At 33.1% G+C, this 27,093-nt stretch overlaps 2 protein-coding genes across 3 annotated transcripts in view; one reads left to right on the top strand and one right to left on the bottom strand.

Annotated features, from left to right (window-relative positions):
• The first annotated feature begins 347 nt into the window (after positions 1–347).
• On the top strand, positions 348–15,480 carry AKNAD1 (AKNA domain containing 1). Of its 2 annotated transcripts, XM_081946858.1 has the most exons (15): positions 348–1,333; positions 3,323–3,385; positions 4,716–4,857; positions 4,947–5,089; positions 5,191–5,250; positions 6,728–6,861; positions 7,648–7,798; positions 8,154–8,323; positions 9,035–9,122; positions 9,308–9,384; positions 10,323–10,420; positions 11,783–11,908; positions 13,638–13,719; positions 14,000–14,147; positions 15,078–15,480. In XM_081946858.1, the coding sequence occupies exons 1-15, from the start codon at positions 353–355 to the stop codon at positions 15,219–15,221; spliced, it is 2,607 nt and encodes an 868-aa protein (XP_081802984.1). In that variant the 5' UTR covers positions 348–352; the 3' UTR covers positions 15,222–15,480. The 2 variants fall into 2 exon arrangements, with proteins under 2 accessions (XP_081802984.1, XP_081802985.1); XM_081946859.1 differs by lacking the exon at positions 14,000–14,147 and having other exon boundaries at positions 15,078–15,217.
• Positions 15,481–16,275: 795 nt separating this feature from the next.
• STXBP3 (syntaxin binding protein 3) overlaps positions 16,276–27,093 on the bottom strand; it is a 33,311-nt gene continuing 22,493 nt past the window's right edge. The window contains exons 10-19 of the mRNA XM_081946874.1: positions 26,723–26,827; positions 26,070–26,127; positions 25,235–25,300; positions 23,911–23,991; positions 21,789–21,927; positions 20,849–20,955; positions 20,078–20,173; positions 19,194–19,279; positions 18,960–19,108; positions 16,276–16,904 (exon numbers count right to left, since the gene is read on the bottom strand). Of these exons, the coding sequence (XP_081803000.1) occupies positions 16,807–16,904; positions 18,960–19,108; positions 19,194–19,279; positions 20,078–20,173; positions 20,849–20,955; positions 21,789–21,927; positions 23,911–23,991; positions 25,235–25,300; positions 26,070–26,127; positions 26,723–26,827 (985 nt within the window). The 3' untranslated portion in view covers positions 16,276–16,806. The remainder of the gene's footprint in view (positions 16,905–18,959; positions 19,109–19,193; positions 19,280–20,077; positions 20,174–20,848; positions 20,956–21,788; positions 21,928–23,910; positions 23,992–25,234; positions 25,301–26,069; positions 26,128–26,722; positions 26,828–27,093) is intronic.

Raw genomic sequence — 27,093 nt, forward strand, 5'->3', positions numbered from 1 at the left:
TAATTTTTAATTACATGTGAAGCTGTGATTCAGTTGACATAGATGATATAATTGTTCTGATGTGCATTGTAGCTATATTTGTCTTTCAACCCAAATTTGATCCTTGGGTTATCACATAGACTTTTTTTGGAACAAATGCAAACATCAAATGATGACTCTATGAAAATTTTACAGAAAGGAAATGGAAGATTTACAAGATTTAATTGTCTTCTTATTCATAACTCCGATAATTAAATTTGTCCTCTCAAATCTTACAGAGCTTGAAATCATGCAGAATATGATCAAAATAGAAGTAATTTCAATATAACAACATTCACTATATGAAAAGTAAGTGAATAGTATATTAGTTGATATGCTTTACTCTGAAGACAATACTGAGAATGAGCAAGAAGATTTGCCTTATGATGGAGATCTACAACATAGAGATCAATGTAGTTGTGATTCACAGAATTTAGAAGAATTTATTTCTGTAAAATATGTCTCCCCAACTGTTTCCACATTGACATCTTCTATCAGCAACCTGTCAAAAGAAAATTCAGACTGCAAAAAGCAATTGTCTCAAAGGAAAGTAAATACGTTGCTATTGACAAAAAAAAATGACATAGAATTTACCATGACATCAGGAAAGGAAATACAAGTTGGCGGTTTTACCAGTTCAGGAAGAAATGAAGAGTTTTCCAACTCAAAAATGTCAGATGTCCTTTTACGTCATTTTCCAACAGAAGAATTAACATACCAATTAATTGATTCTGAGACTATCCCAGAGATATCGTTTACTGACAGTTTTGATGAAACAGTGCTAATAAAAAATAAGAGTTCAGAAAATACAGGGATATTTTCCCCCAAAGAAGAAATAAAGAATAGTGAAAGGAAAGTAAGTTGTAACTTAGTTGTCAAAAATTGGGATTTGACTCAAGATAAGGTATCTTTAATAGACGAGGGTGTTCTTGTTTGTAACAGCAAATACTGCAACATGGATGACTCACAATTTCTAATTCAGAAGGAACCTGGAAGACTTAATGAAGACTTAAATTATACCTCTACCTACAAAGAGTATCAAAATCAACAATGCTTTCTGGATAACACTGAAAATTTTCATAATCCCCAATGCAATGAACACCAGGTTTATTATAGACTTCACGATTCCTCTGAGATTTCTCCAAAAGTCAAAGAATTAAAAAGAAATAATGAAAGCTTTGTTTTTAAAAGAACGAAATCTTCCACAAATTTGCTTGGTAAAGATGTGCTAGAAACATTTACATTTTTGGAATCTGATACAATCAGAAATCAAGAAGACGAAAATGGAACTTTTGAACTTGATCAACAGCTAGAGGTAGATTTAAAGTGATTTACCTGCATATAAACTAGCTCTGCTTCTGTATGGATAAATTCAATCACTGATTTTTGAGTTAGATCTCCAAATCAATGCTGGAAACCTACTTTAAACATTTGTTAATTTAAATTAAATTCAAGGGGGTTTCTTCTGGATTCTTGATTGGGGGGATTGCAATCCTAAATCACTTTCATAGTCTTATTAATAGAATGTTTCTTAATAAATATACATACAATTATACTGCAATAAATGCAGTGTGACATACATGTGCTGAAGAATATTTAAATGAACTTAAATTCAATGGAATTTTAACAAATAAAAATTACACATTAAGACTAGTTTCTGATTTTTTGCCTATTCCATGCTCACTTTATTATTATTTTTAGTAGAGTCCATTGCTATTCAGGAATCGGCCTTGGAAACCACTGGTTACAGTGGAAATAATTTTAATTGTTCTTTATCATAATAACATAAATTATCTTTATTTATGCTAACAATTCCTAGTTTCCAAATCATTAATCCATTATTTCCAGTATAAATCTCTGGCAATATTACAGTAATAGCTAATTTATGACAATATACTGGCTCAGGACTCTCCTTTTATTTGGCATTTTCTTCAAATTAGCCTGCTTGCCAGCTTTTCAGCCATATTATGTATTAGAAAGGGCTCGTTTTCCAGTCTTCCTTACTTTCTATGTTTGTAATGTACTTTCCCATTACATCATTTCATTTTCATGTTTTCGGCATTCATATATATATATATATATATATATATATATATATATATATATATATATATATATATATATATATATATATATATATATATATATATATATATATATATATATATATATATATATATATATATATATATATATATATAGGATCACACCTGCCATCTTCAAGCTGTGGGCTTAAAATATACATACAATACACACCTGCCAGCTTGAAGATGGCAGGTGTGATCCTGCCGAAACGTTGCAAAGACAATCTCAACCTTACACGGGAAAAGACCCGAATACAACAAAACCAGCATACCTACACCCGTGAAAATCTACGAAAACAAATATATATATATTGAAAACAAATATTTATATATATAAAGTGAGCATACATATATATATATATATATATATATATATATATATATATATATATATATATATATATATATATATATATATATGAATGCTCACTTTATTATATATATATTTGGGCATACCCGGGGTTGTAACACAAATACATACCTATTTCCCTGGCTCAGCTGATAAGGAGGAGATTCTGTGGCTTAATGGCTAATACAACTGCCTAATTGGTTTGAATTCCCGTAAGGGTATGGCTAGCTGATGAGAGCTAAATAGCTTGAAATAGATCTATACTATTCTCCCTTTATTTATTTATCAGCACAAAGACAACACACACACACACACACACACACGCGTTTTAATGTATGCTGCCTTGAATCTGTCCAATTTGATAGCCATATGGATTTTAATAAATAATAAATAAAACTACAGTAGTTAATATATTGTTCTCCTGGCTAATGGCATGTGTTTTACTCTGATTTTTTTTTCTGAACCAAATTCTCTTTTTTTCCTTCACAGTTCTTGCAGTACTTGTTAGCAGGTTACTGACTATAGAAGTTAGAATGCTTTTGAGTATCCTATGACATAGATCAGCAAATCTGCAGCTATGGATGCTCAAGTGTCTAAAATGATACCTGCAACCAATCAAATTAAACTTTTAATTCTACACTTCTTCAAATGTATAAAATCTTTAGCCATTGTTTAGGCATTGGTATGCAAAATCCCATGAGATCTAAGAGTAAATTTGCTAAACTCTCATAAGATTCATAACCTGAAATGGTGTTGACTCCTGCAGTACGTTATTGTAACAACTACAATATCTACAGTTGTTGAACTACATTTTATGCTGAAAATGTTAACCACATTCAAAAATGTTTTACTGCACCTTTTCAAACTACAGGTGCTGACAAGACAAGCTGAGGTTCAAAATCATATCGATCACCTAAGATTTAATAGTCCTAAGGTAAATCTCTCAGAATAAGAAATCAATTTCATTATTGAGGATAACTTCTTAATAAAAAATAATGTATTTTCTTTTTCTAAAGCGCTATCTAATTGTATGTAGGGTACATAGTTTACCAAACTTAAATTATATTATTGCAGGGTACAGTGGGGATTTAAAATTAAACTGAATACAAAATATTAAAATCTTGTTCAAAAATATTAAAATCTTGTTCAGAAAGAATGTTTTTGCCTGGCAATGAAAATATATTTACGTAGATGAAAGTATGTTTTCCTAGGGAGAGTTTTCCGTAAATAAGGCACCTCAGTTGAAGAAACTTTTGTGTTTTTGATAACATCACACTTCTGTTTTGGAAGAGGGCTTCTGAAGGTGAGTAACGAGTCCACACCGTGTACTTAAGGAAAGAGAAATTCCTTGAAATATTCATGGCCCAGGTTGTGAGAACCTCGCCATCACTATCACAAATCTCAGTCCCCATTGCCAAATTAACTTTTGTGGAGCAACTCAGCACTTCTTGATTTCTGTAATTAGGATTGCTGCAGTTTGTGATTAATATATTTACAAATTTCATTTTTCAAAAGTTGGGCAGGAAAAATAAAGAACCGGTTAGCTGTTTATCCTCCATTTTCTTTGTTTTATTGTAACACTGGTGCTTTAAATAATGCCTTAATTTATTCCCAACCTTATTCCCTTAATTCTTCTTCCTCCAATTCTGAAAATCACCCCAATTTTTTCTCCTGTTTGTTTGCTTTACTCTTTGATATTCAACAGCTTTCAGTCTCAAAATTTAATTTATTTATCTTTCAAAGCATCCAATGATTAAAATATTTCATTGGGAAATCAGGGATAATAGAATTAATTTCCTAATGTATTTTTCCCTCTGACTTATTTTATATATAAAAGCTCTGGTTTTTCTTCAGATCATATATTGTTTTTAGAAATATTTTATCTATGTGTTTGCCTTGTTTTTTTAGGACATTGCAGGTTCTGTTAAAGTATGCACAATTTTTTTAGAGTTGACAAAGTAGTAATGTTTAGAAACTTTTAATTTAACATGATAACATTATTTTATCTCCTGATTTAGTATCTGGCTACAAGTTATGCCTTCTATGCTTACTCTGAAAGTCACACAAAATATTTTACGGACGGACTGACGGAAGGAAGGAAGTGTGTGTGTGTGTGTGTGGCAATGTTTAGAAATTATTATTTTTAATTACAAAATTATTGTTTGAGGCTGCTAAAAGGATGGGATAACTGAGAGAGGCAAGTGAATGATTTCTATTGTTAATGCTGATTTTGCACTTTTCAGTGAATGTGTATATTTTCACAGATACCTCCTTGTTCAAATTCACATACAGCAGAATTTAGTATTGAAGCACAAAGTACTGGAATAGCTTCCAAAATGTCTGCCTTTTCTCCTGCAACCATTCCTATGGAGCACATGTTTGATTTTTCCCAAGCCCCTCATCCAGGTACTTTAAACAGACTTTACAAAAAAGCAAGTGGTTGCCTTGAGAAATTTTTCAATTTTTTATTAATCTTTTTAAAATTTTATTTGTAGAATCACGGTCTAAAAATATAACTTCTTCATTACCGTTAGTTGATGTAATAAGACAACCATCTGTGAACACTCCTTTTCTGCAAAATATAACAGATGACACGGAACAGATATTAAAGAAACAAACTGAAGAGCTGAAAGCAAATGTAATGCCACATGTTAATTTTTAAATGTTTGGAACGTGACCTATTTTATTAATGTCTCATCTGCAAGTTCAAATGCAATGTATTTCTTTCCTTTTTTAAAGGTTGAAATATTTTCTGAGTGTATTAAACAGAATGTATTTTCAGTGCAAGAACATTTTCAGGTAAATTCAACTTTATATATACTTTTAAAAGACAGGAGCTCCATTTGAAGATAATCCATTTCCACGATGTAGTTCTGATGTAGAAGAGGGGGTCAATCTATTCTCCAAAGCACCTGAAAGCAGTACAGGAAGCAATGGATGGAAATTAATCAAGGGGAGAACCAATCTAGAACTAAGGAGAAATTTCCTGACAATTATAACAATTAATCAGTAGAATGACTTTCCTCCAGAAGTTGTGCATGCTCCAACACTGGAGGTTTTTAAGAAGAGATTGGAGAACCATTTGTCTGAAATAGTATAGAGTGTCCTGCTTGAGCAGGGGGTTAAACTAGAAGACCTTCAAGGTGCCTTTCAACTCTCTTATTCTGTTAATCTGTTTTTAATAGGAACTAAGTTTAATTTATTAAGCAGCCCTAGGCTGAAAGGAAAGTTACATGGCAGAGTCCCCTCATTCATACACCCACTGATTTATTCTATGCCTTCACCTACAGCATTTCCTCCTTACTTAAATTGGTGTGTTTTGAATTGTTTTTCTCATTGAAACAAACAAGAGGGATAATCTGTGACTTTATCAGACAAATAAGGAAGTTCTGAATTCAAATTTTCTCTTTACACACCCTGTTTCAGCTGTTATGGGAGCTTGGTTTTCTATGATAGGAAAATGTTTATTAATATAGCAGTCCCTGAAATTATTCACATAACAGCACAACAATTTCATTTTGTTTCAGTCTTCCTACACCGGCCCTTGGCAGAGTTAGAATTGCTATGGCAGCTCAGGTTCAGTCTTTTGCCTATATAAGCAATACTGCGTGATTTTTATCATTTCAGAATACTATAATATGTAAAGCAAATTTACTGCATACATTTTGAGATGTAAATGGGTGAACGTAACTATGACTTGAATACCTTGTGTTGGAAGTTAACAAAATAGTTAGACTCAGTATAGTCTTGTATGATAGAATGGAAACCACTAGTATACAGAGTCCCTAGCCCTGTAGTACTGCACCACTTATGACCACTTCTAGAGAGCAAATAGATGTATGAGGTTACTGTTTTGTGTGATGCTTCCTCTTCTTCTGTTAAATTTGATTCAGAAGCCTATTTGTGCATGGACACCTCCCGCATGAAAAGGGTATGCAGAATTCTGCATAGAGTAATGTACCATTTAGACATTTTAACAAGTGCTTATTTTCATGGAAGAGATACATAAGTACTGAAGCAACACAATTATAACAGTGCTCAAGGAATGAGTTTGATGGGTGATGTTTGGCAACATTTAAAGCTGGAAATCAGTTTAGAAAGTTTAATGTCATTCAGATTTAATAATTCTATTTATATTATTTCTTCCAAAATTATTGGTATTATGTATCTGAGGAGAATTTGACATTTCAATTTCTATTAATGGAATAGATTACTTGAATAGATTTATAGTAAAATTAATATGGAATTAAATGATTTTATTATTTTTTTAATGAAGTTTTTGCAACTTTTAAAAGAACAACTGGAGCAACTGGAACATAATTATGTAGCTACCAGAGAAAAGCATTATGCTTTGCAACTTCAGAACCATAAGCATTCATCAAGAACTATTGGAAAATTTGATCCTAACAGGTCCAGTATTAAGGTTTTAAAATAACATAGCTGTTATTTTTTTAAACTATACTATTTTGTTAATATTGCAATCTGATCCTCTGTACCTAGAAATAAAACCTATTGATGCTTTCAGTTATTTCAGTAACTAGAAATAAAACCTATTGATGCTTTCAGTTATTTCAGTAACTAGAAATAAAACCTATTGATGCTTTCAGTTAAAAATATGTATTTGAAGCCTTTCCAAATCCAGTATTTACAGTCATAATCTTTTTTGTTGGGTAAATATTTAATACTTTATAATTATAAAGTGATCATTATAACTATGAACAACCCAAAATGTAAAATAACTGAATTAATAGCAACCAACTTACCCCCATTGTCACAGATAAAATTATAGTAGTAAGAGCAGGTAATTTTTTTCTACAGGTAACTTTATTACTATTAAAAGATGTAGGCAACATAGAAAAATATAGCTGAAAGATCAAAACTATGCCATTACTATTTCATAGTATAGAGCCCATTTTTCTTCTTGGTTGTCTATCAATTTTCTCCTCCAAAAGTAAACTGTTTCTTGCTAAATCTAACTAGTATTTTCATCACTGCAGACATTTTGTATTTTACCATTCAACTTCACTGTTTTCAGCAAATATTACACATTATCTATCATAAAAGTAGTATTTCAATTTCCAATTTCTCATTTATTTTTCTATTGTTTCATATCTTACATCTGATAATGAAAGAACAGAGCAAAATTAATGTTATATATAGTTTTGAGTGGGTTTTGTTTTTGTTTTTTGTATTTAGAAAAGTAGAAGGGGAAATATTTAAACTTGGGATGTTCCTTGACGATATCAAAGAGAAAATTGAGAAGACATTTGCTTCATATTCCTCAACATATATAACATCACCGTTACTCAGATCCCCCCCATCTTCTATTTGTTCAAGCCATTCTGCGGTAATCCATTATTCTGTATTTTGTAAGTCTTAAAGACTGATTAGTGAAGAAAGAAAATAATGTAGTCTTCAATCCAAAGGAATTTAAAAAATCATTTTCTGACATTTAGTAGACACTGACCTCTATAAGTGTTTTGTTTCTGTTAATTTCATCAAGAAAATACTTTTCAAAATTACAGCTGTTTCGTCAACAAAAATATTTTGTCAATTATCCAGGTTTTATGGAAAGCCAGGTTATATACTATAATCTTAATCAGCATTTTAAAAGCAAATACAGAGCACTTTCAATACATTTATTTTTGCATGTTTTAAATAGATGTATTGTGCTTCCTATTTTTCTCTTATGCTTCTTTTAGAGTCCTTTGATTACAAGTACCAATGAATCTCCAAAAAGAAATGTTGCAGGACTAAACATTCCCCAAAATGAGAACTACTGGAAGAAAAAAAATCATCCTGTAGAAGGAACTCCACAAAAGGCATATAAAAAATCCATACAAGGTGACAGCAACCATCCATTCCAGCAAATGTAAGGTTGAACTTTTACGATAATCACTGAAGTTGATTAAATTTAGTAAGGATGTCCCTCTGGCTTAGTTGAGATAATATTCCAAGTAAATGTGTAATAGGCTATTGGTTACTTTCCAAAGATAAATTGAAAAGAAGACTATGTTATGTTATGTTTTGAAAAATAAACACTAAAAATGGCTTACCAATTGAGTTCTCTCAAACACAAGCTGAAATTTAGACTTGCGTGAAAGAATGGAATGCATTAAAACTGAAATTATATAAATATATCACTGTAGTTAGAATTCAGTGTGTTCTTTTATGTCTGACTCAGTATAAATTAAGAATGTTGGTTTTTTTCTTTAAATACCAATGGGCATGACATCAGTTTGAGGAAATTTAACTATTTTCTAAGGTTTGTTTGTCTCAGCTTTTCTGGACTTATAGGACTTGTTATAATGATTATTTTTTTTCTAAATGCCTGTTACATAAATTGATTGCTGCTGAAGATTTTAATCTTTTTTTTAAAAGAATATGATTAAAGGTATGTTATAAAATTATATCCACTGCAGCTTCCTTTAAATCTGTATCTAGGATTGGGACAAGTATAATAATACTCTTCAAAGTTGAAGAAATTTGCTGTGAGGGTTGAAATTAAACAACATTCTTATTAGAAAAAAGGAAAACATTAAGGAAGAATGTTTTAAAGATTCGTATTTTGCTTTTTCCATAGTCCTCTAGAACTGCAGAAGAAAAATATCCATTTAAAAACAATGTCATCTGTGGACAAAGCAAGACAACAAACAAATAAGCATATTCTTGTAAGTCAAATTCATATTTAATCTGCTTAAAATGGTTCAATATAGTTTTATTATGTAATAAGTACATTGCTATAATGTAATTATGTAATAAGTACATTGGTATAAATGAATGTGCTAAGTTGTCTGTCATTCTTATTGCTTAATTTATTAACCACTCTATATTTTATTTTATTTTTATATTTTAGATAAAAGAATTTGACCAATACAACAGATTTCATAAAATAAAACAGAATTACAACAATGATCAAGAAAATACAGATAGGTAATTTCCCAAAATATATTAAATTTGCTATTTTTCTTTTCTCATATTCTTTCATTTTTAGGCATTGTTCTTTTGAACCAAAACCAAATATTGTCCAAAATGACAATTTCGCTATATAAACTTCAGAGCTTTTTATAAATAGAATTAAATCTATTGGTGGTAAATGCATTTATTCATGTGTTGCTACTAATTGGCCAAGTATCAGAATATCAATCCAATTAAGTTCCAATATCTCAGATAGTAATCTGATACTACACAATGCTAATCTTCTTTTCATTTCCATTAGGAATTTAAATGATCTTCAAATAAGATCTTCAGTTCTAGCAAATTTAATCAGCAAAGAATCTAATGAGGTTGATTTCACTTTATTGAATGAACAAGGTAGAACAAGATAAAAATAAACATTTGTGTTTTAATAAGTAATTAAATCATTCGAATAAGAAGCATCCATTAATCGGTTTTTTAACCTGTAATATTATCCATAGGAAGATCAGCTTTAGATAACTTTGAGAAAATGAGACATTCTCCTGATAAGTCTAAAATTATTATTCATCCTACATTGAAAATGCAGTTATCAAGAAATAAAATATGCTCCTTTTATGCTAATAGGTTAGTATGTATATTGCTAAATATGATATGAATCAAATGAATCAAATCAGCATCCTTATCAATATAAAATGCAAAAAACCCAAGGTAGTTTACCTTACAGACTTAAATTGCAAGCCTACACATTTACTTAGAAATGAGGTCAAACTGAATCATATATATATACTCCCAGATAAGTGATTATTAGATTTCAAGAAATACTTTTCTAGGAAGAAGATAATTAAGATTAGCAAGATTTATTTCTGCATAAGCTTGCATGGGATTACATCGTTACCTATATGTTTGCTGTTAAATTTCAGTTAAGTCAGTGTTATATTTTATTTTTAATCTAGAAATAAAACAACAGAATACAGAAAAACAACACGAGGACATTCTGATTGTGAAAGATTTCCAATCTTCTTTGAAGGAAAACCAGATTTAGATGTAACAGGTATATAAGGTGTCATTTATTTAAATTCAGTTAAAGTAAGACTGAAGTTTCTTTAGCCTCTCAAAAAAATTGCTCTCCATCAGAAGAAAGGGTTCGGATTTTCAGATGGCCTTGAATCTAGTGTATATGAAAGAAACCTTGTGGTAATTTCTTCTATCTTCAGGTCACAACAAATTTCTTTTATCAGAACTGGCACAGCATTTAGGAAATTGTGATACTGACTTCTCTCTTATAAAAACACCAAGCACTTAGGCAGAGTAAACTAATCCTGCATGTCCTTTGATTTATTCACAATCTCTTAACGAATTAGGCTCTCCTTCTATAGCCATATAAAACATGTCACTTAAGATAATGAACTTGAAATTAAACCATGGAAATAATTCATCGGGTCAGCTTGTTCTTAGTGACAAAATATAATTCCACATAAGAAACAGACTTTTCCTTCTGTGGCCTTTCAATAAATGCACTAACAACAATGGGTTTGAACACAGCTGTTAGGCAAGCCAAATAATGACTTCTTGTACTGAGTTTGTAAGGTGACAAATAAATCTAGCCATCCTTTTGAATCCGATAGAAGGGCAGCTCAATAATATTCCTTACATTATCTATAGTAGATTGCCTCTGCAAATGCTTGTAGGCAGCTGCATTCCTGTTGAACTTGTTGCTATATCATGAAAATGCTCTATAGTACTGTACCCAAAACTTGCTAGTGTAGGAATTGCACCACGTTCAATGTTGCTATTCCTTATTAACTAATATTTCACAGAAAACATTAAATAATATTCAGAAATATTTTACAGAAATTGCTTTAGTGCATTTGCAATAAAAAACCAGTGAGCTTAAACTTGCCAGCTTGAAACAGCTGACAGCTATTTAGGCAATTAAAATTATAGTTTTCTAAAGTCAGTTATTGGCTTGTTTATCATACTTAACTATTTGGATCTATGCATGTGCCTATTCATATCAACATTTTACAAATAAGCCTATTTGGTTTGCAGACATTACTTATAAATTGTTTTATGATTACAAACAAACAAACAAACAAACAAACAAACAAACTGAAAGACACTATAGAATGCTAATTAAAATAATAAAGCAGATAGAAGATGAAGTGATATCTTTTAGCTAGGGAAAGACCTAACCTAGTCAGTTCAATTCATGCATCAACTGGTGGTCGTGGCAACCAATTTTTGCCATATTATTAATTAATATACTATGGTTAATATCGGGGCTCTTTCAATGACTATGCCATCAATCATAAATGATAAAAAAATACAGTAATGAAATATATTATACACACCCATACTTTAAGGTTGATACATTTATAGTATCTAACATGACTGTATAACTTTTGTGGGCTAGGTAATGAAATAGAAGACATTTCATTCTATGACCTACAAGAAAGTTCATCTAGTAAAGTTGACCTGAAACATCAAATTAAACATCATAGATCATGGATCCATCATGGACACAAAGAACTAAATAAAGGTAAAATACCTAGCATGTCTTCATCCAGGAAAGAGAAGTATACACAAATGTTACAAATCCAGAATATTAAAGCAACCTAAAATCTAAGCATAGAAAATAGAGAGGCTTATAAATGTATCTCTCCAGGTATACATACACAAACATACACTCATGCATTCATTTACTCATACAATATTTTATTTCACACTTAATAGATGACAATTTAGAATTCCAAAATTAGAATACCATTGTAGAAAAAAAAAACTTTGTAGATGATTTTTGTTTCTTATAGAAGAAACCAGGGAGGCCGTCTAATTCAATCCAATCAGAATAGAACTGGAAGAGACCTTGAAGTCCTCTAGTCCAATTCCTTGTTCAAGCAGGAGACCCTATACCATTTCAGATAGGTAGCTGTCTAGTCGTTTCTTATAAATCTCCAGTGATGAAGCCTCTACAACTTCTGAAGGCATGACCAGATTGATATGAGAGGATACGCTAATTCATAAGCTTTAGGAACTCAGTAGTGAATTTAAGGTCATGTACCTGGGTCAAAATTGACAGGTTCACTATGGACCAAAGAGTTACAATTATGTACCACCTGGAGCTTCAGAATCATTTCGCAAGGGCAATCCCATTCTTAACATATTATGGCTTTGAAGGATTCTAGATTCAAAGGGTGATTTGAAGAGATGCTGTCAGAAACTCCTTAAATGAGCTTTTCCCCCCTGAATTTAGATGCAAACCTAGAAAAAACGTCCATTGGATTTAATGTCAAATAGGTATAATATACATGGCTGCAGGGGGCCCCAGAACAACTTTTCCCCTTCAAACTTCTTTCGCTGCAGTCTTGCAATGTATTATGTAATTCAATTTAGCAGTTATATTAGCTATCTATATCTAAATTATACCTAAAAAGTTAACAAAGAACCACAAAGCTGGTGAAAAATTGTGGGTTTAGGATTATGGAAAAAATTGCCTATTCTGGGTGAGACTGACCTCCCCGTGATGGAGCAGATTCAAATGATTACTTTGCTTTTACAGAACTAATCTGTGGAAACAGGGTTTGCAGCAAGATAGCAGCCCCCCCCCCCCAAATCTCATTGTACATTTCAGTTTATATCGATAGTCCTCGATTTACGACCATAATGGAGCCTCCCCATTACAAACATAAGTCGTGATGTTTACAAAGTGGGTTATCATGTGAGTGATCTATTACCTTTTCTGATGTGGTCATTAAGTGAATGGCTGCTGATCATTAAGTGAATCTGCAGTCTTTAAGCAAACCAATTGTTCGCTGTGGGGCATTTTTGCAGAAAATCACACACTCCAGTTTTCAGCAAAACAAAAATATCACGGTCACTTGAATCCAGGATGCTATAAATGCAGTCACATGACAGAGGGGAACCGTCCATCTGAGCTTCAAAGCTAGGTTGTAAGTACCTTTTGGGAGTCTGTTGTAACTTCAAACAATTGCTAAACGATTGGTCATAAGTCAAGGTCTCTATGTGTTGCAATGTATTTTGTTTTGCTGTAGAAAAAGTTTGAATACAGTAAAGCAGAATTTGGTCCATAGTATTAATCTTTTCATAGCCTTTATAAGTTTGCCATCTCCTAGCAAAAGATTGTATTACTATCTTCTGAGCCACCTTTTCTAATGATTGAAAGGCAGCATTATAGTAATTCAAAACGTTTTGATATTTAGGGCAGGAACTGCAGATATGTTTATTTAATGAAATATAATAATTTTCAGGTTCGTCGCAAAATAATTGGATTGCCTATCAAAGGATTTGTAAAGAAGAACAGAGAGAAAATTTTATAGATAGATGTGACAGGTAAGGTTTGTTACAGTTTGAACCAATCAATAGCCAATTGTGCAAACTTGTACTTCAGTGAAACGTTAATTATGCAGATATATTTAAGTTAAAAGGGAAAAATTGTAATTATTGGATGTCTTTGCTATTGTGCATAAATTCCTGAAAGCAGTCTGTCAAATAGTGCATTATTAACATCTTGATTTAAATTGTTGGATTGCCAGGTTTTTACATTTTGCATATTAAACATGAAATGTACTGTATGAACATTTTTTTATTTTCTTATGCTCTGTCTTTTTAGACAGAATCCATATATTCCCCAAACTCGCTATTCAAAGATGCATGATAACATTATCCTTTCACCACAGTACCTTTCTGGTAGCAATATTAATGAAAGGAAGTCAGTCAGTAATAGAAGAAAAAGACAAAGTAAAGGCATAAATAGCATGGTAAGACAAGATCATTATTTACAAAAGCAATATTGTTTAGTGGTTGGTGGAAAGTTTGAGAAATTTATATTTCTGATGTTTTAAGAATTTTAAGTTGTTATGCTCTCAGTCCTGTTGTTTAGGCAATAGGTCCCAGGAAATATGTCTGTTGGAATGAATCCCTGCTTGGATTTGGTTGGCCCTGATCTTGCTTTTAAAATCCTGTAAAATTAAAATCCTGTTTTTTTCCTTAGGCACTGGATATGGAAGCAGTATGATCTGTTTGATAAGCCCCCTCCCCTGCCCCCCAGCACTTTATGTGTTTGTATGTGGCTACTTTGGGTTATTTTTTTTAATGTTTCGTTCTATTAAGTGATTTTTGTTGATTTTTTAATTGTTTATTAGTGAAGTATTCTGCCCTATGTTGTATGCTCACTAGGGGGTCTATATATACCAATCAATGAAATGACTACCGTATTTTTTGAAGTATAAGACACACCTTTTTCCCTCAAGAGGCTGAAAATCGGTGGGCCTTATACACTGAATACAGCATTTTTTGCCTACCGAAACTCCAGCCCCTGCACCAAAATGGCCGTGCATAGCTTTTAGGCAGCTTCCAGAGTGCTCCTGGGGGCTGGGGAGGGCAGAAATGAGCAAAAAATGGGTCATTTTTTGCTCAATCCCCCCCCATCAGAGCACTATATAAGCCTCCTAAAGACTATTCATGCCCTTTTTTGGGGGGGGGGGAAATGAGCCCGTTTTCACAAAAAACGGGCTGTTTTGGGGAGGTCTGCAGAGTGTAAAAACTTTTTTTTAAATTTGCTTCTTCAAAATCTTGGTGCGTCTTATACTCCGGTGCGTCTTATCCTCCAAAAATATGGTAGTTAAAACTAGATTGTTTAACTAGTTAACAAAATATATTTGATGATTATGAAATTTTGGCTTTAACAGATGTTAAACTGCACTTTGGATAATGCGATACAGATGGCAAACAATTTGAAGACAACAACAGAGCATATGATTCAAGCTGTCTCAGAAGATTTAGCCAAAGTCAAAATTCCGACATTATCCAGTGGAACAGCTCATCAGTACTGACAGTGTATTTTGAAGACTAATAAACTATATCTAGAATAGAGGTATTCCATCCAAAATTAAAATAGACTACTGGAAAAAGAAACTTCTCATGTTGGTTTTGATGTAGCTAAATTCTGTGTCCAAATAAATCTAATTATTTTTACAGACCATCTTAGATACACCACATAGTATCTTACTCTGTTTCAGATCACAAAATGTTTTAGTTTCCTTAAAAAATAATGGTTCTTTATAATTAAATATTATGCTAACAAGTGATACGTTATCTACATTCATAAATGGAGATAGTCAATACTGCTACTCATATTTACCTCCTAAATGCACTTGCCATGTTTCAGAGGTATCTTATTCATTCACCTCAGCGTCATCTCACTAACTTCCTGTGCAAGCCAGGAAGGACGGGGATCCAAACAAGTAGCAGTGAACAGCCAAGATACCACTCTATTATTAAGTAACAAACCATAATGCCATCAAACATGGGTTTTAAATTAATAAATTACCCAATGATAACCAACAAATTAGGAATTGTATTTCCCAAATGTATGTGCTAGTGAAGGATAGGGTCATTTAAATAAGCAATCAATTTTTTTTATTCTAATACAATTTGTACCATTTTAAACATCTTTAAGCTCCCAATTACCCCTATATGCCATAACTTCACCTTCTGTTCTCCTGCTCCAATCAATACTGAATGCTGTTTGAAAGACTCCAGTGAGGCAGTTTTCCAAAGAAAGAAGAGGGAGGGAAATGATCGACGTCTATACTGCAGTCTTTAAAGATTCTCTAGAAACACAAGACAACACATTCTCCAATGTTCTTTAATTATGGTAAAGTGTTTATTACATACCTGAATTTTATCCAAATACCATAAAAGATCCATGCAATCCCAGACACATATATTTTATAATTTATATCAAATGTCTCAGAAAAGAAGTTAACTTTTTATCTGTAGTTTACTGCAAACTGTTTTCAATGAAATTGTAGTTGCATAGAATTTTGTAGCTCTACATCTGTTAATTGTGAAATTGTGTTACACATTTATATTTTAAGTTTCTTCCCATAGTTTAATTTAATAACATTTTGTAACCATATATTTAGAAACAGACATGTTTCCATGATAGAAAGTGTACACATTATTGAAATTATTAGCATATATACAAACATGTTCTCCAAGTCTTAATGTAATAGGTTGTAGTGATGAACATTCCCTACAGTGAATATTTCACAACAAAAGGTCAGTTACTGTATAACGCAAAACAATATAAAACACAAGCTGTTGCATGCACTTCATTTTGACCATCTTCCCATTCCCCACCACAATGAAAAGCAGCAATCTCAAATGATAAAAAACAATTCTAAATAACACTTATTTGTAAAATATATACACAGAATACAACCCGGTTCAAACTGAGTGCTCTTAAATACCCACTGATTTTAAAAAAAAGTTGCAAAAATGGTTAAACTGTTTTCTTCCAGTGAAACCAGGGGTCTTTAAAATGCTTATGTCCAGCTAGATTACATCCATAATATCTATAGCATGATTTTTTTTAATCTGTTAAATTAAGCAGAAGTGAATGTTTCACTATTTCTACTCATCTTTCAAGTACACACTATCCTTTGGTTTTGTTACAGTAAGTGCTTTTACATCATCCAGAAGTCTTTTAGGTGTCACAGTGTGAGTGGATCCTGGTAAAAAAAAAAACACAACACATTCATGAACATTAATTTACTACATTCATCACTGATAGCAGACTAGATTAGGATTTTTCTAATGTGTGGAAGAAAAACGAAACATGAAAAACTTGATATAGTTCTATTAGAGAGTAAGGACAAAGCATTCATAGCAATTTTTTAAATAGATGTTTATATTGTCACTTTATTATACGTATAAGTATGTACTTATAAATAATTCAAGGTAACAAATTTACCCACTACTACTACTACTACTATTTTCCCCACAACAACCCTGTGACGTAGGTTGAACTGAGAGAGAGTGATTGGCCCAAAGTCACCAAGCAGCATTCATGCCAAAGCCGGGACTAGAACTCAAGAGTCTTCTAGATGCCTTAAACACTAGATCAAACTTGATTTCTAAAGTAAAGTGTCAAGTTTATCAAGCAACATTCAAAAATTTGCAATTGTAACAATTTATCATTTTTTCACTCGAACCAGGGTTCCAGGGACTTTTCTTTCAACAAATTTTTAGGAGCCAGAAAAAAGCTTGAAAATCCTCAGACAAGGCTGGAAAATGTATCTAAATACGGAGCTGAAACATATGTAGTCCAGATCAGGAATGCAGAAATAAGGCAAACATTCGTAACCGCAGCAGTTAAATGTGAACAGGAAAAGTAAGGACTTAGATGTTCAGAAAAACTGACAGACTGATTAGACATGCAACTGGCTTCTGTGCACCATTGCTCCTAAATTCCAGCATGGTATATCTGATTTTCCTAATTTATTTATTTCCCCATTTCCTTTAAGATGCTTCTACCATTGGTGGTGCAGTGGTTAAAATGTCGTATTGCAGGCTAACTGTGCCCATTGCCAGGAATTCAATCCTGACTGGTTCATGGTTGACTCAGCCTTCCATCCTTCCGAGGTCGGTAAAATGAGGACCTAGATTGTTGAGGGCAAATGGTGACGCTGTAAACTGCTTAGAGAGGGATGTAAAGTACTATGGAGCAGTATGTAAGTCTAAATGCTATTACTATTGTAAATTGCAATGAAAAATCTGGCAGGTGGAACAGCACAGCAACCATACAAAAGAGAAGGGGAGAAAGAGATAGAAAGGCAAGATAAACCAGCCTTGTCCTACTCACCCCTTTAGAAAAGGGGTCCCCAACCCTAGGTCTGTGGACTGGCACCGGTCCTCAGCATGCCAGAAACCAATCTGTGCAAACAAGCAAAGCCCCATCCGTGGGATGCAGGCATCACATGAAACCACTCTCCCTCCAGTCTGCAGAAAAACCTCTCTCCACGGAACCGGTCCCTGGTGCCTAAAAGGTTGGAGGCCACTGTTTTAGACCTTTCTAGAATTTACCTTAGCGGAAAAATGGGAAGAATGTAAAGTAAACAAATAGAGTATGGTCACAAATCGCAAGATTTTGTTTTTTTGTGGTGGCTGTTAAGCAAAAGCAGCAGTCATATGCAAATGCCATGATCATTAAGCAAACGCAGGTGTCCTAAGTGCAAACTCATTGTTTGTAATGGGCACTGTTTTGCCGAAAACCCAAAATGCCGGTTTGGGGCAAATCATTGCAAAACAGTCATGTGACTGTGAAATGCTGTAAACAACCTTAAATGTGTTGTGTTGCTAAGTGTCATGGGAAGTGGAGCCTTGGGCATCTTGGGAGTGGGGAAGGCCTTGGGGGCACCAGGGCAAAATGACCTGTGCCTGGGCTAGGCCTCCAATGCCTCGCCCACCTATCCAGGAGGCACCCTGCACTCCGCTTAATAATCCACACATTCATTTAACATTTCATTAGGGAGAGCAAAGATGGGGAGATCATTAGGTGAGATGTTTCACCTAATGACTGCCGTGTCATGTGACCATAATGGGCAGGTTCAATTATGGTCATATCGCAAGAATTATCTGTATTCAAAAGATAGGCAGAATGGCTTTCCCTATAATATGTTTGTGTTATTTCATTTTCAGTGTTTCTGTCTTTTGTTCTTTGAAAGTTTTTCCCTCTTTTTAAAATTATATTAAAGCAATAAAACTATTCTTAAAAGAAGGCTTACCAATAATAACTTCACAAGACTTGTATGCCTGAGAAACTTCATAAGCACAACGTATCTCTGAATACGTAATGCCTCCAATGACAAACACAATCAACTTTGCACCACCCTTACGTTCATCCAAGTAACTAGTTTTGGGTTTATGGCGAGCACTGTAAAGGGAAATACAAAGAACTGTTCAAACAAATTATCAGGAAAACAAGGAGCAATTGTGCCAAGTACATTTAAATTCCTAACCTCACTGCTCCTGAACCATTCCAGGGTGCCGGGCACTGTGAACAATAAGGCCAGTCTTTTGAATCTAATTTATTTTCTATAGCATCCTAGAAAACGAAGAAATATGATCCTGTTATACGATTCAAAGATTCACATTACCTGTAACCAGCAACCAGATTTAAGGCCTGTATACAGTAGGAAAAATTTCTTAAGATTAATGGGCAATACATTAACAAACGATCGGAACGGAAGTTGCCATTTATGAATCACTTTTGCAATGAAAAGACATTTCATAGTTACCAATAATTTATATTCAACATTCCAAATATTTATCACTTCATGTTCTTATTCCAAGACAAAGCATCTTGTTCATATAACTAGTTTTCTACTTCTACACTGATATTAGGAGGAAGACAGAGCTTTTAGATATGTAATCAGTTTAAGGAATTAAAAATGCTGTATATTTCCAGCAATATTTATTAGTGTTCAGTGTGTGTGTTTGTATGTGTTTGTATGTGTATAGTGTGTGTGTGTGTGTGTGTGTGTTTGTGTATAGCTTTCTATTAAATCTTTGAAGAAAAGCACTTTTTTTCAGTATTTTAAATATTTAAATATATTCTGGGACTTTTAAACTATTTGGCTTCTTGAAGGTACTTTCTGCATGTTACTCAAATGCTAAGAGCTGAATAAAAAAGTGTGTGTGTCTGTCCAAATATGACATTAGTTACGTTTTGTTAAAGAGAAATGGACATTTGTAGTCTTTCATATTCTGCAGAATAACATTTTTCTGTAACCCAAGGATACAGCATGGCTAAGAGTGAGGAATTGTTCCATTAAATATACACGTACGCAGTCACATACTCTCTTTAAAATTTCTGCTTAAGCATTCTTCATGAAAAATTTACCTCCATGATATCTTTAACAATGGGTGTCCATCTAGAAAGCTGAAATGTTCCTTCTGAAGGGCGATTCCTTCTTGATGGTCTTCGTTGCATTGCAGACTAAAAAGTCGAACATTTATTATCATCTAAGAAATCAGATATTCAAACCAAAATCCACAATAGGTAGTCCTCCTAAGTTGCAACTTAGCTAACTGTTTGCTTTGTTCTTCATAAATCTAAATTATCTACCATAGCCTGAGATTCCACTAAACATTTCTCTTTTAATGCTCCATTCCATTCAATAAGAAAATATGTACAATCCAGCTTCAGAGTTCAAAAGTTCAGGCACAATGTAGTAATATGAGACCGGTACAGTTGCAAGTTCAGCTTTCCTATCAACTATGAATACATTGGTTGCCCTCAGATAAGCATTACATCTGAGATTTATCTTCATAGCCACTTTAACTTGAGATAATTATGCAAACCTTTCATTAGGTTATTGAGACCATTATAAAACTTTTTGGAATGCTTTCTTATATTATAAATTCAATATGATTAACAGCTTTTTGTGCTATTAATCTATATTCGGGGGGGGGGTCTCTGTGTTTCAAACTTTCATTGTCATTAATTTTCATAAATTGTTCTAATTATAATGATGGCTAACAGAAGAATTTGAAAAATTAAGTGAGAAAAGAAAAATTTACAAGACTGAGAAACAAACTAATATATGGTATGAGAACCTTGAAAATAAGTAAAGTAAGGTAGTTTTCAGGGGAAAAAAGTTGTATTCCTTACTGTAGTGAGGACAGGCACACCAAGGTACTTCCAATTATTTATCATGTTGCTGTCATTTTCTATATGTACATTTTGGATCAACTTGTCCAAATTTTCTTGGGTAGTTCCTTTTGATAAATGTGACATTTTGAATTAATAATCAACAACAACTGTGTAGAGTAAATTGTAAGTTGTGTTAAACTATCAGTGAAAACTTTAAATGCCATAGGAAATTATACCATGCTGAATGTTTCCATCATGCCAGCGTTTATCACCTTTTCCTAGTTATACTACTCAAAATGTAATAATTCTTATTTTCATGATTTTAAGAGAGGATCATTTAAATAGTATTTCTCACTATTTGTCCTCTGAGCACCTTTTCAGTTGTGATTTGAAACATTTAGGACTAGGAAATGGTAGCCTAATGAGGAAGGGAAGAATTGCACCCAAAATGGTGCTGAAGTCCTTTTTCTAGATAAGCTCAATGTATCTTATAGAATTGCTTTCTGGAGAAAAGCAGTATGGGACACTTATTTTCCTATCCTTTCCTTTCCTGACTTATTTCTCTATTTCAGAGAATAATGCAGTCTCCTGCTTTCCTGGCAATCTCGCCAAATTAAATAATGTATATTACCAAATGAATTTCTGTTAAAACTGCAATGAAATCAAATTATCCTAGGATTCAAAAATGATGGGGCCTGCAGAAGCACTGTCTAGCACAGCCCATGTTTTTATTTTTATGCATTCAGAAACATTTCCCCCTAATAACCCAGTTCTACAGCAAGCAATGAACAATTAGCAATCATCTTAAGAGCTCCTGACACTACAAAATAGTAACCATAGCTTTCAGAGGGTTTCTATGATAAATGTTATGCTTCACCACATCTATATTTTATCATATATTTCCAGTATCAAATTATAAGCTGAAGTGGTTCTGAACTGTATATGAAGCAAACCTTACCATTTGTGCTGAAGATATAGAGAAGAATAGCTCTTATTTTATCATAGTTATCGTGGCTTTTATTAATCAGTACTGGAAGGAGAACCCGCATTGAGTCTTTCACTTTCTGTCCCTCAGCATCTGTTCCAAGAGCCAAGTCCTAAATTATAAACAAGAAAACACAGCAATACTTTTAGCATAACCGTCAATGTAATGTTACAATGGTTTTACCTTGCTCAATAGTAGTAACTGTGAGAGGGACTTGGAGTCCTAGTGGACAACCATTTAAATATGAGTCAGCAGTGTGCAGCAGCTGCCAAAAAGGCTAACATAGTTCTAGGCTACATAAACAGAGGGATAGAATCATGATCACGTGAAGTGTTAATACTACTTTATAATGCCTTGGTAAAGCCACGCTTGGAATACTGCATTCAGTTTTGGTCGCCACGATATAGAAAAGATGTGGAGACTCTAGAGAGAGTGCAGACAAGAGCAACAGAGATGATTAGAGGACTGGAGACTAAAACATATGAAGAACGGTTGCAGGAACTGGGTATGTTTAGCTTAAGAGAAAGAAGGACTAAGGGAGACATGATAGCAGTGTTCCAATATCTCAGGGGTTGCCACAAAGAAGAGGGGGTCAAACTATTCTCCAAGGCACCTGAGGGTAGAACAAGAAGCAATGGGTGGAAACTAATCAAGGAGAGAAGCAACTTAGAACTGAGGAGAAATTTTCTGACAGTTAGAATAATTAATCAGTGGAACAGCTTGTCTCCAGAAGTTGTGAATGCCCCAATACTGGAAGTCTTTAAGATGTTGGACAGCCATTTGTCTGAAACGGTATAGGGTTTCCTGCCTAGGCAGGGGGTTGGACTAGAAGATCTCCAAGGTCCCTTTCAACTCTGCTATTGTATTTGTATTTAAGCCTTCATTCCAGCTACAGAATTTTGAGGAGCTTCTTGTCACATTTGAACTTTTGATGAAAGTCCTATTTCCCACACATAACTTTTACTGGATTATTTTGCTAAAGTAGGTTCCAAACATTCTGAAAATATCAGAAGCAAATAAAACACAGCTGCATTGAAACATGTTTTAGTCAATCTTGAAGTTCATTATAAGAAATGAATTCACCTTATCTATTTTATAAATAAATCAAACCATTGTGTTTCTTGTTCTCTTCCTACCCTTAATTAAAAACTAACAATGGGACACTATGGCAATTTCATTTCCAAAAGTTTAGGATCTGACACAATTAAGGCCTTTCCAATTATCCATGAGCTAAAAAGACTGCAAACAACATTTTTATCCTAGAAAAGAGTGCACTGCTCAAGTTACTTCAATATTCACATATGTTAAGTGTTACTTCATCTTAAGGTAAACTATGAAGCAAAGTTGAGGGCTGAAACTAGACCCCAAACCATTCAGAAGTATCTGAGTTCCATCTCCAACATTATTCAGTTCTCCAGGCATGATGGAACAATCTTCTCATGTTTTGCTAGACAAAACAGAAAAGCAGCATTTCCTATTATATTTCATCCTATGTAGACTGCCTTTAAAAAGTAGGGATCCCCTTTATAATATCAGTTTAGTGATTTTTTCTCCGTGAAGTAGATGGGCAGTTTTAAAATTAGATAGATGGATAGTGTCAGGGCTGCCATCCTGCTACACCAGCCATACTTCGCCAGATGCCAGTCTGCCATAGATTATGGGGGGAAGGAGCTGCAGGGAGAAAGCGGGTGGAGACTGGGATGAGGGAAATCGAAATTACTCTTGGTTCCCTTTCCATGGGAACTGCTGAGTTCTAAGGTCATGGATTGGAATGCAACATCAACTAGCGCACCAAGCCAGGGACTGTTACCAAAACAATTTGTTTGAAAATAATTGAACAATCTGAGATAACCATGGGGAAGGTGGGGAGGAAAAAGTTAATTAGAGCTTTGAGGCATGAAACTTCAGATCTGACTTTGCTACTGTGCAACCACTTGGCTTTAATAAAGTGTACTTTGGTTAATAATGAATACAAGTATTTCTTTTTTAACTGACCAAGTCAGGACGATGCACGTATGGATGAATAAAAAAAAACAATTTAGGCTAGGATTTGTCTAATATAAAAAACCCAGGATATTTGAATGCTTTCACATACCTGTTCCACTCTGCACAGCTTTTCTATATTACTCTTAAATTTATTCATGCAATCTTCAGCTATGTTAAGGTGCACAACTTGCTGCAAAACAAAAGGGGAAAAGCTATTTTTTCTTTTGAATTATGCTAAATTATGTTTACAATTCAAAAATCATTGACAAACTTGTATTTCCTAAAACCGATATGATAATATTTGGATGCAAGTAAAAAGCAATCACATTATTCTAGGCAGAAACTGTTGTAAATGAACAAGACTTACAGTATAATCAAGGCTTTTTTATTTCTGAGACTATAGTTGTAATAGTCAGAAGAAAATAAAGCTTACTGAATTTAAAATATGAAGACATGCTTAGGATTATCATGACATAATGTAAATTATTGATTTTTTAAATGAAATTTAGAATATTGTTAATAGGAATTCATGAGGGTTAATATAAACAACTGCAGCAAATTAGAAAGTTCAGAATCACAAAATTTAAGCATTAAATCCCTGAGACTCATCAACAGTTATACAATCCTTTGAGGTCTGCAGCGGTATTTAAATTACTAAAATCAAGACTAAATAAACTATGGTCTGCTCCAACAATAACCATAATAAATATACAAGATTTCTTTAATTCAAATACAAAACTACCTAAAGCATGGTTTTGATACACAATATATGGTGTACTAATACAGGTATATCTATAGTCATGCTTTTATCTCAGCATAATTTGGGCAGAGTTTTAGGCTGTAATCAGGATTTAAAAAGAAGTCAAAATTTCCAATATAGTATGAATTATTGCAGCTCAATCATTCTGCTGTGAACTAAATAGATCTTATAAGTTAAAACTGTTGGCTAGCTCAGAAATTTGGTTTCCATCTTCTCCACTTACTAACAAGGAAATTTCATCAATTTTATAAAATAGGCATATTAAACATGACAATTATTATTGATACATGAGAAACTGATAACTGCCAGGTTTTTTTTTTTACTACAAATTATGGTATTTATGTGTGATGTGTCTGGGTAACAAAAAATACTGGAGAACCTTACAATGAATAAGGGATATATTCAAACCTGGTCATTATTAATATAGCTAACAAGAAATTATATAATAAATTACCTTCATATAAATATCATTTTGGATAGAAATACTGAATAGATGTTTATAATATTTTGTATTTTTTTTCTCTCAGAAAAATATATACTTTCAAGTTTGTCTCTTCCTTCACTTCCTCCCTCTGCCACTTTTTTTTTCTTTTCATTGCTGATTAATTTTCTTTTTAACTACATTTTTAAAAACAGTGTTTTCTCCCAGTTTGTCATATAATTTTCTGCTTACCTTAGTAATCTGCTTGCGAAAGTAGGGCATCTTTTTCATAAGTTGGGCCAGATTACTTAATGATATCTGGAGGAAAAAACATTTGTAAAGTCAATTCAAATATTTCATATTTAAAATTTCTTTTTGTTCTCTTAATTTTTTCATCCAAAGATCAGGAAATAACATTATGTAGAGCCTCAGTGACACATTGGTTAGAGTGCAGTATTGCAGGCTACTTCTGCTGACTGCCTGCAATTTGGCAGTTCAAATCCCACCAGGCTCAAGGTTGACTCAGCCTTCCATCCTTCCAAGGTGGGTAAAATGAGGACTCAGATTGTTGGGGGCAATAGGCTGACTCTGTAAACCGCTTAGAGAGGGCTGTAAAGCACTGTGAAGTGGTATATAAGTCTATGTGCTATTATCACAGAGTACAAGAAAATTAGCAAGGTTACTGTCTTGTAGATAAAGTAACAATATTGTCGGAATATGTTTTATGGACTTTAAGCCTACCTAGGATTTTAATCATTTGTCAAAATAGTTAAGTACTAAGAGCATTTTATACATAATTACCGAAGTATTTATAAATGGTGACTACACAGAGAATTTATATATAAAGAAAGGAACAAGACAAGGATGTCCGCTATAGCCTTTACTACTTATATTGACTTTGGAAGTCTTGAACAGGAATATTAGACAAGATCCAGAAATTAAAGGAATGGAGATAAGAAAGGAAAGATATAAATTACAAGCATTTGCAAACAATTTGGTATTTATTGTAGAAAATTCCTAAACTATTAAAAAAAATAGAGGCGTTTGGAGAGGTAGCAGGATTGAAGATAAACATAAAAAATCTTACTTTGCCTTCTGTTGCTTTCCTTTTTGAAGAAACTTCTTTCACAAGTTTTGGTATTTCTCTGAAAGTTTAAAAGAAATCATATTAAATTAAATATACATAGAACAGTTGTCTATAATTTTATTTGCTTAATGACAAGCATTGTTTTAGAGTAGGTTTCTCAACCTTTTTATCCAGGAGAAACTTCTGAGTAATTTTCAGATCTCAGGGAACTCTGGAAGCTGAGATGTGGCATGTAAAAGACACCCACTAGTTCAGAAAATGTTCAATTTTGTGTGTGTGAGCACTGCTTTAGGGGAAAAAAAATCTGATCATGATCTTTCATAGAACCTGTAGTGCTTTCTCTTGAAATTCTAGAATTCAGAAGAACCCCAGTTGAAAAATATGTTTCAGACAAATATACATTATGTATATGTACCTATACCACAGGTTGGTGAGAAAAATATTTTTTTGTTCGACCAAAATAACAAAATGAGGAAGACAGGATATTTCACCATCAAATAATTTTGTGAGGTGCTTATATTTTAATATATCTACAGAACACTGTGGGTTCCCAACCCCTGGTAAAAAGTGCATTTGAATACACACTATTAAGCATTGTAAGCACAGTTATTCCATAACTGTGCTTACAATGTTTTTAACAAAGTGACACTTACTCCAAAACATCTGCAATATGTTTGTGCCTCATTTTTATCCAAAGATCATCATCTTCCTCTAGAATGGCTTCCCTTTCTTTCCCACTTGCAGCTTCGGTCTTATACCTAGGTTTAAAAAGCAGTTTATTAATTTTAATCTATGAAGCTAAACATACACATTATTTTTAGCACAGATATCTCAAAACTATGGAAAAGCAGTATTGCAAAGCTCTTATTTTGAATACATATCAAGAATCTGATGAATCTGATGAAAAAACAAGTTGCACTTTTCATGAAGTGCTGCAGTTTTAAGCATTGCCTAAGTCCCTAAGTAAATGTGGAGGTAATATCCCATATGTAAAGTTTATGCTGAAAGTATAATTATATTAAGT

Source organism: Natrix helvetica (assembly GCF_964273705.1).
Source record: "Natrix helvetica genome assembly, chromosome: 3".
In the NCBI taxonomy this organism is placed as follows: domain Eukaryota; kingdom Metazoa; phylum Chordata; class Lepidosauria; order Squamata; family Natricidae; genus Natrix; species Natrix helvetica.

What these genes read in the sequence shown, in the direction of transcription:
- AKNAD1 (XM_081946858.1), top strand. Translation starts at nt 353, where the DNA reads ATGCTTTACTCTGAAGACAATACTGAGAATGAGCAAGAAGATTTGCCT. An exon ending in TTCCCAAGCCCCTCATCCAG is followed by an intron (nt 4,858 to 4,946) that starts GTACTTTAAACA and finishes TTTTATTTGTAG; the next exon opens with AATCACGGTCTAAAAATATA. An exon ending in GTAAAGGCATAAATAGCATG is followed by an intron (nt 14,148 to 15,077) that starts GTAAGACAAGAT and finishes TGGCTTTAACAG; the next exon opens with ATGTTAAACTGCACTTTGGA.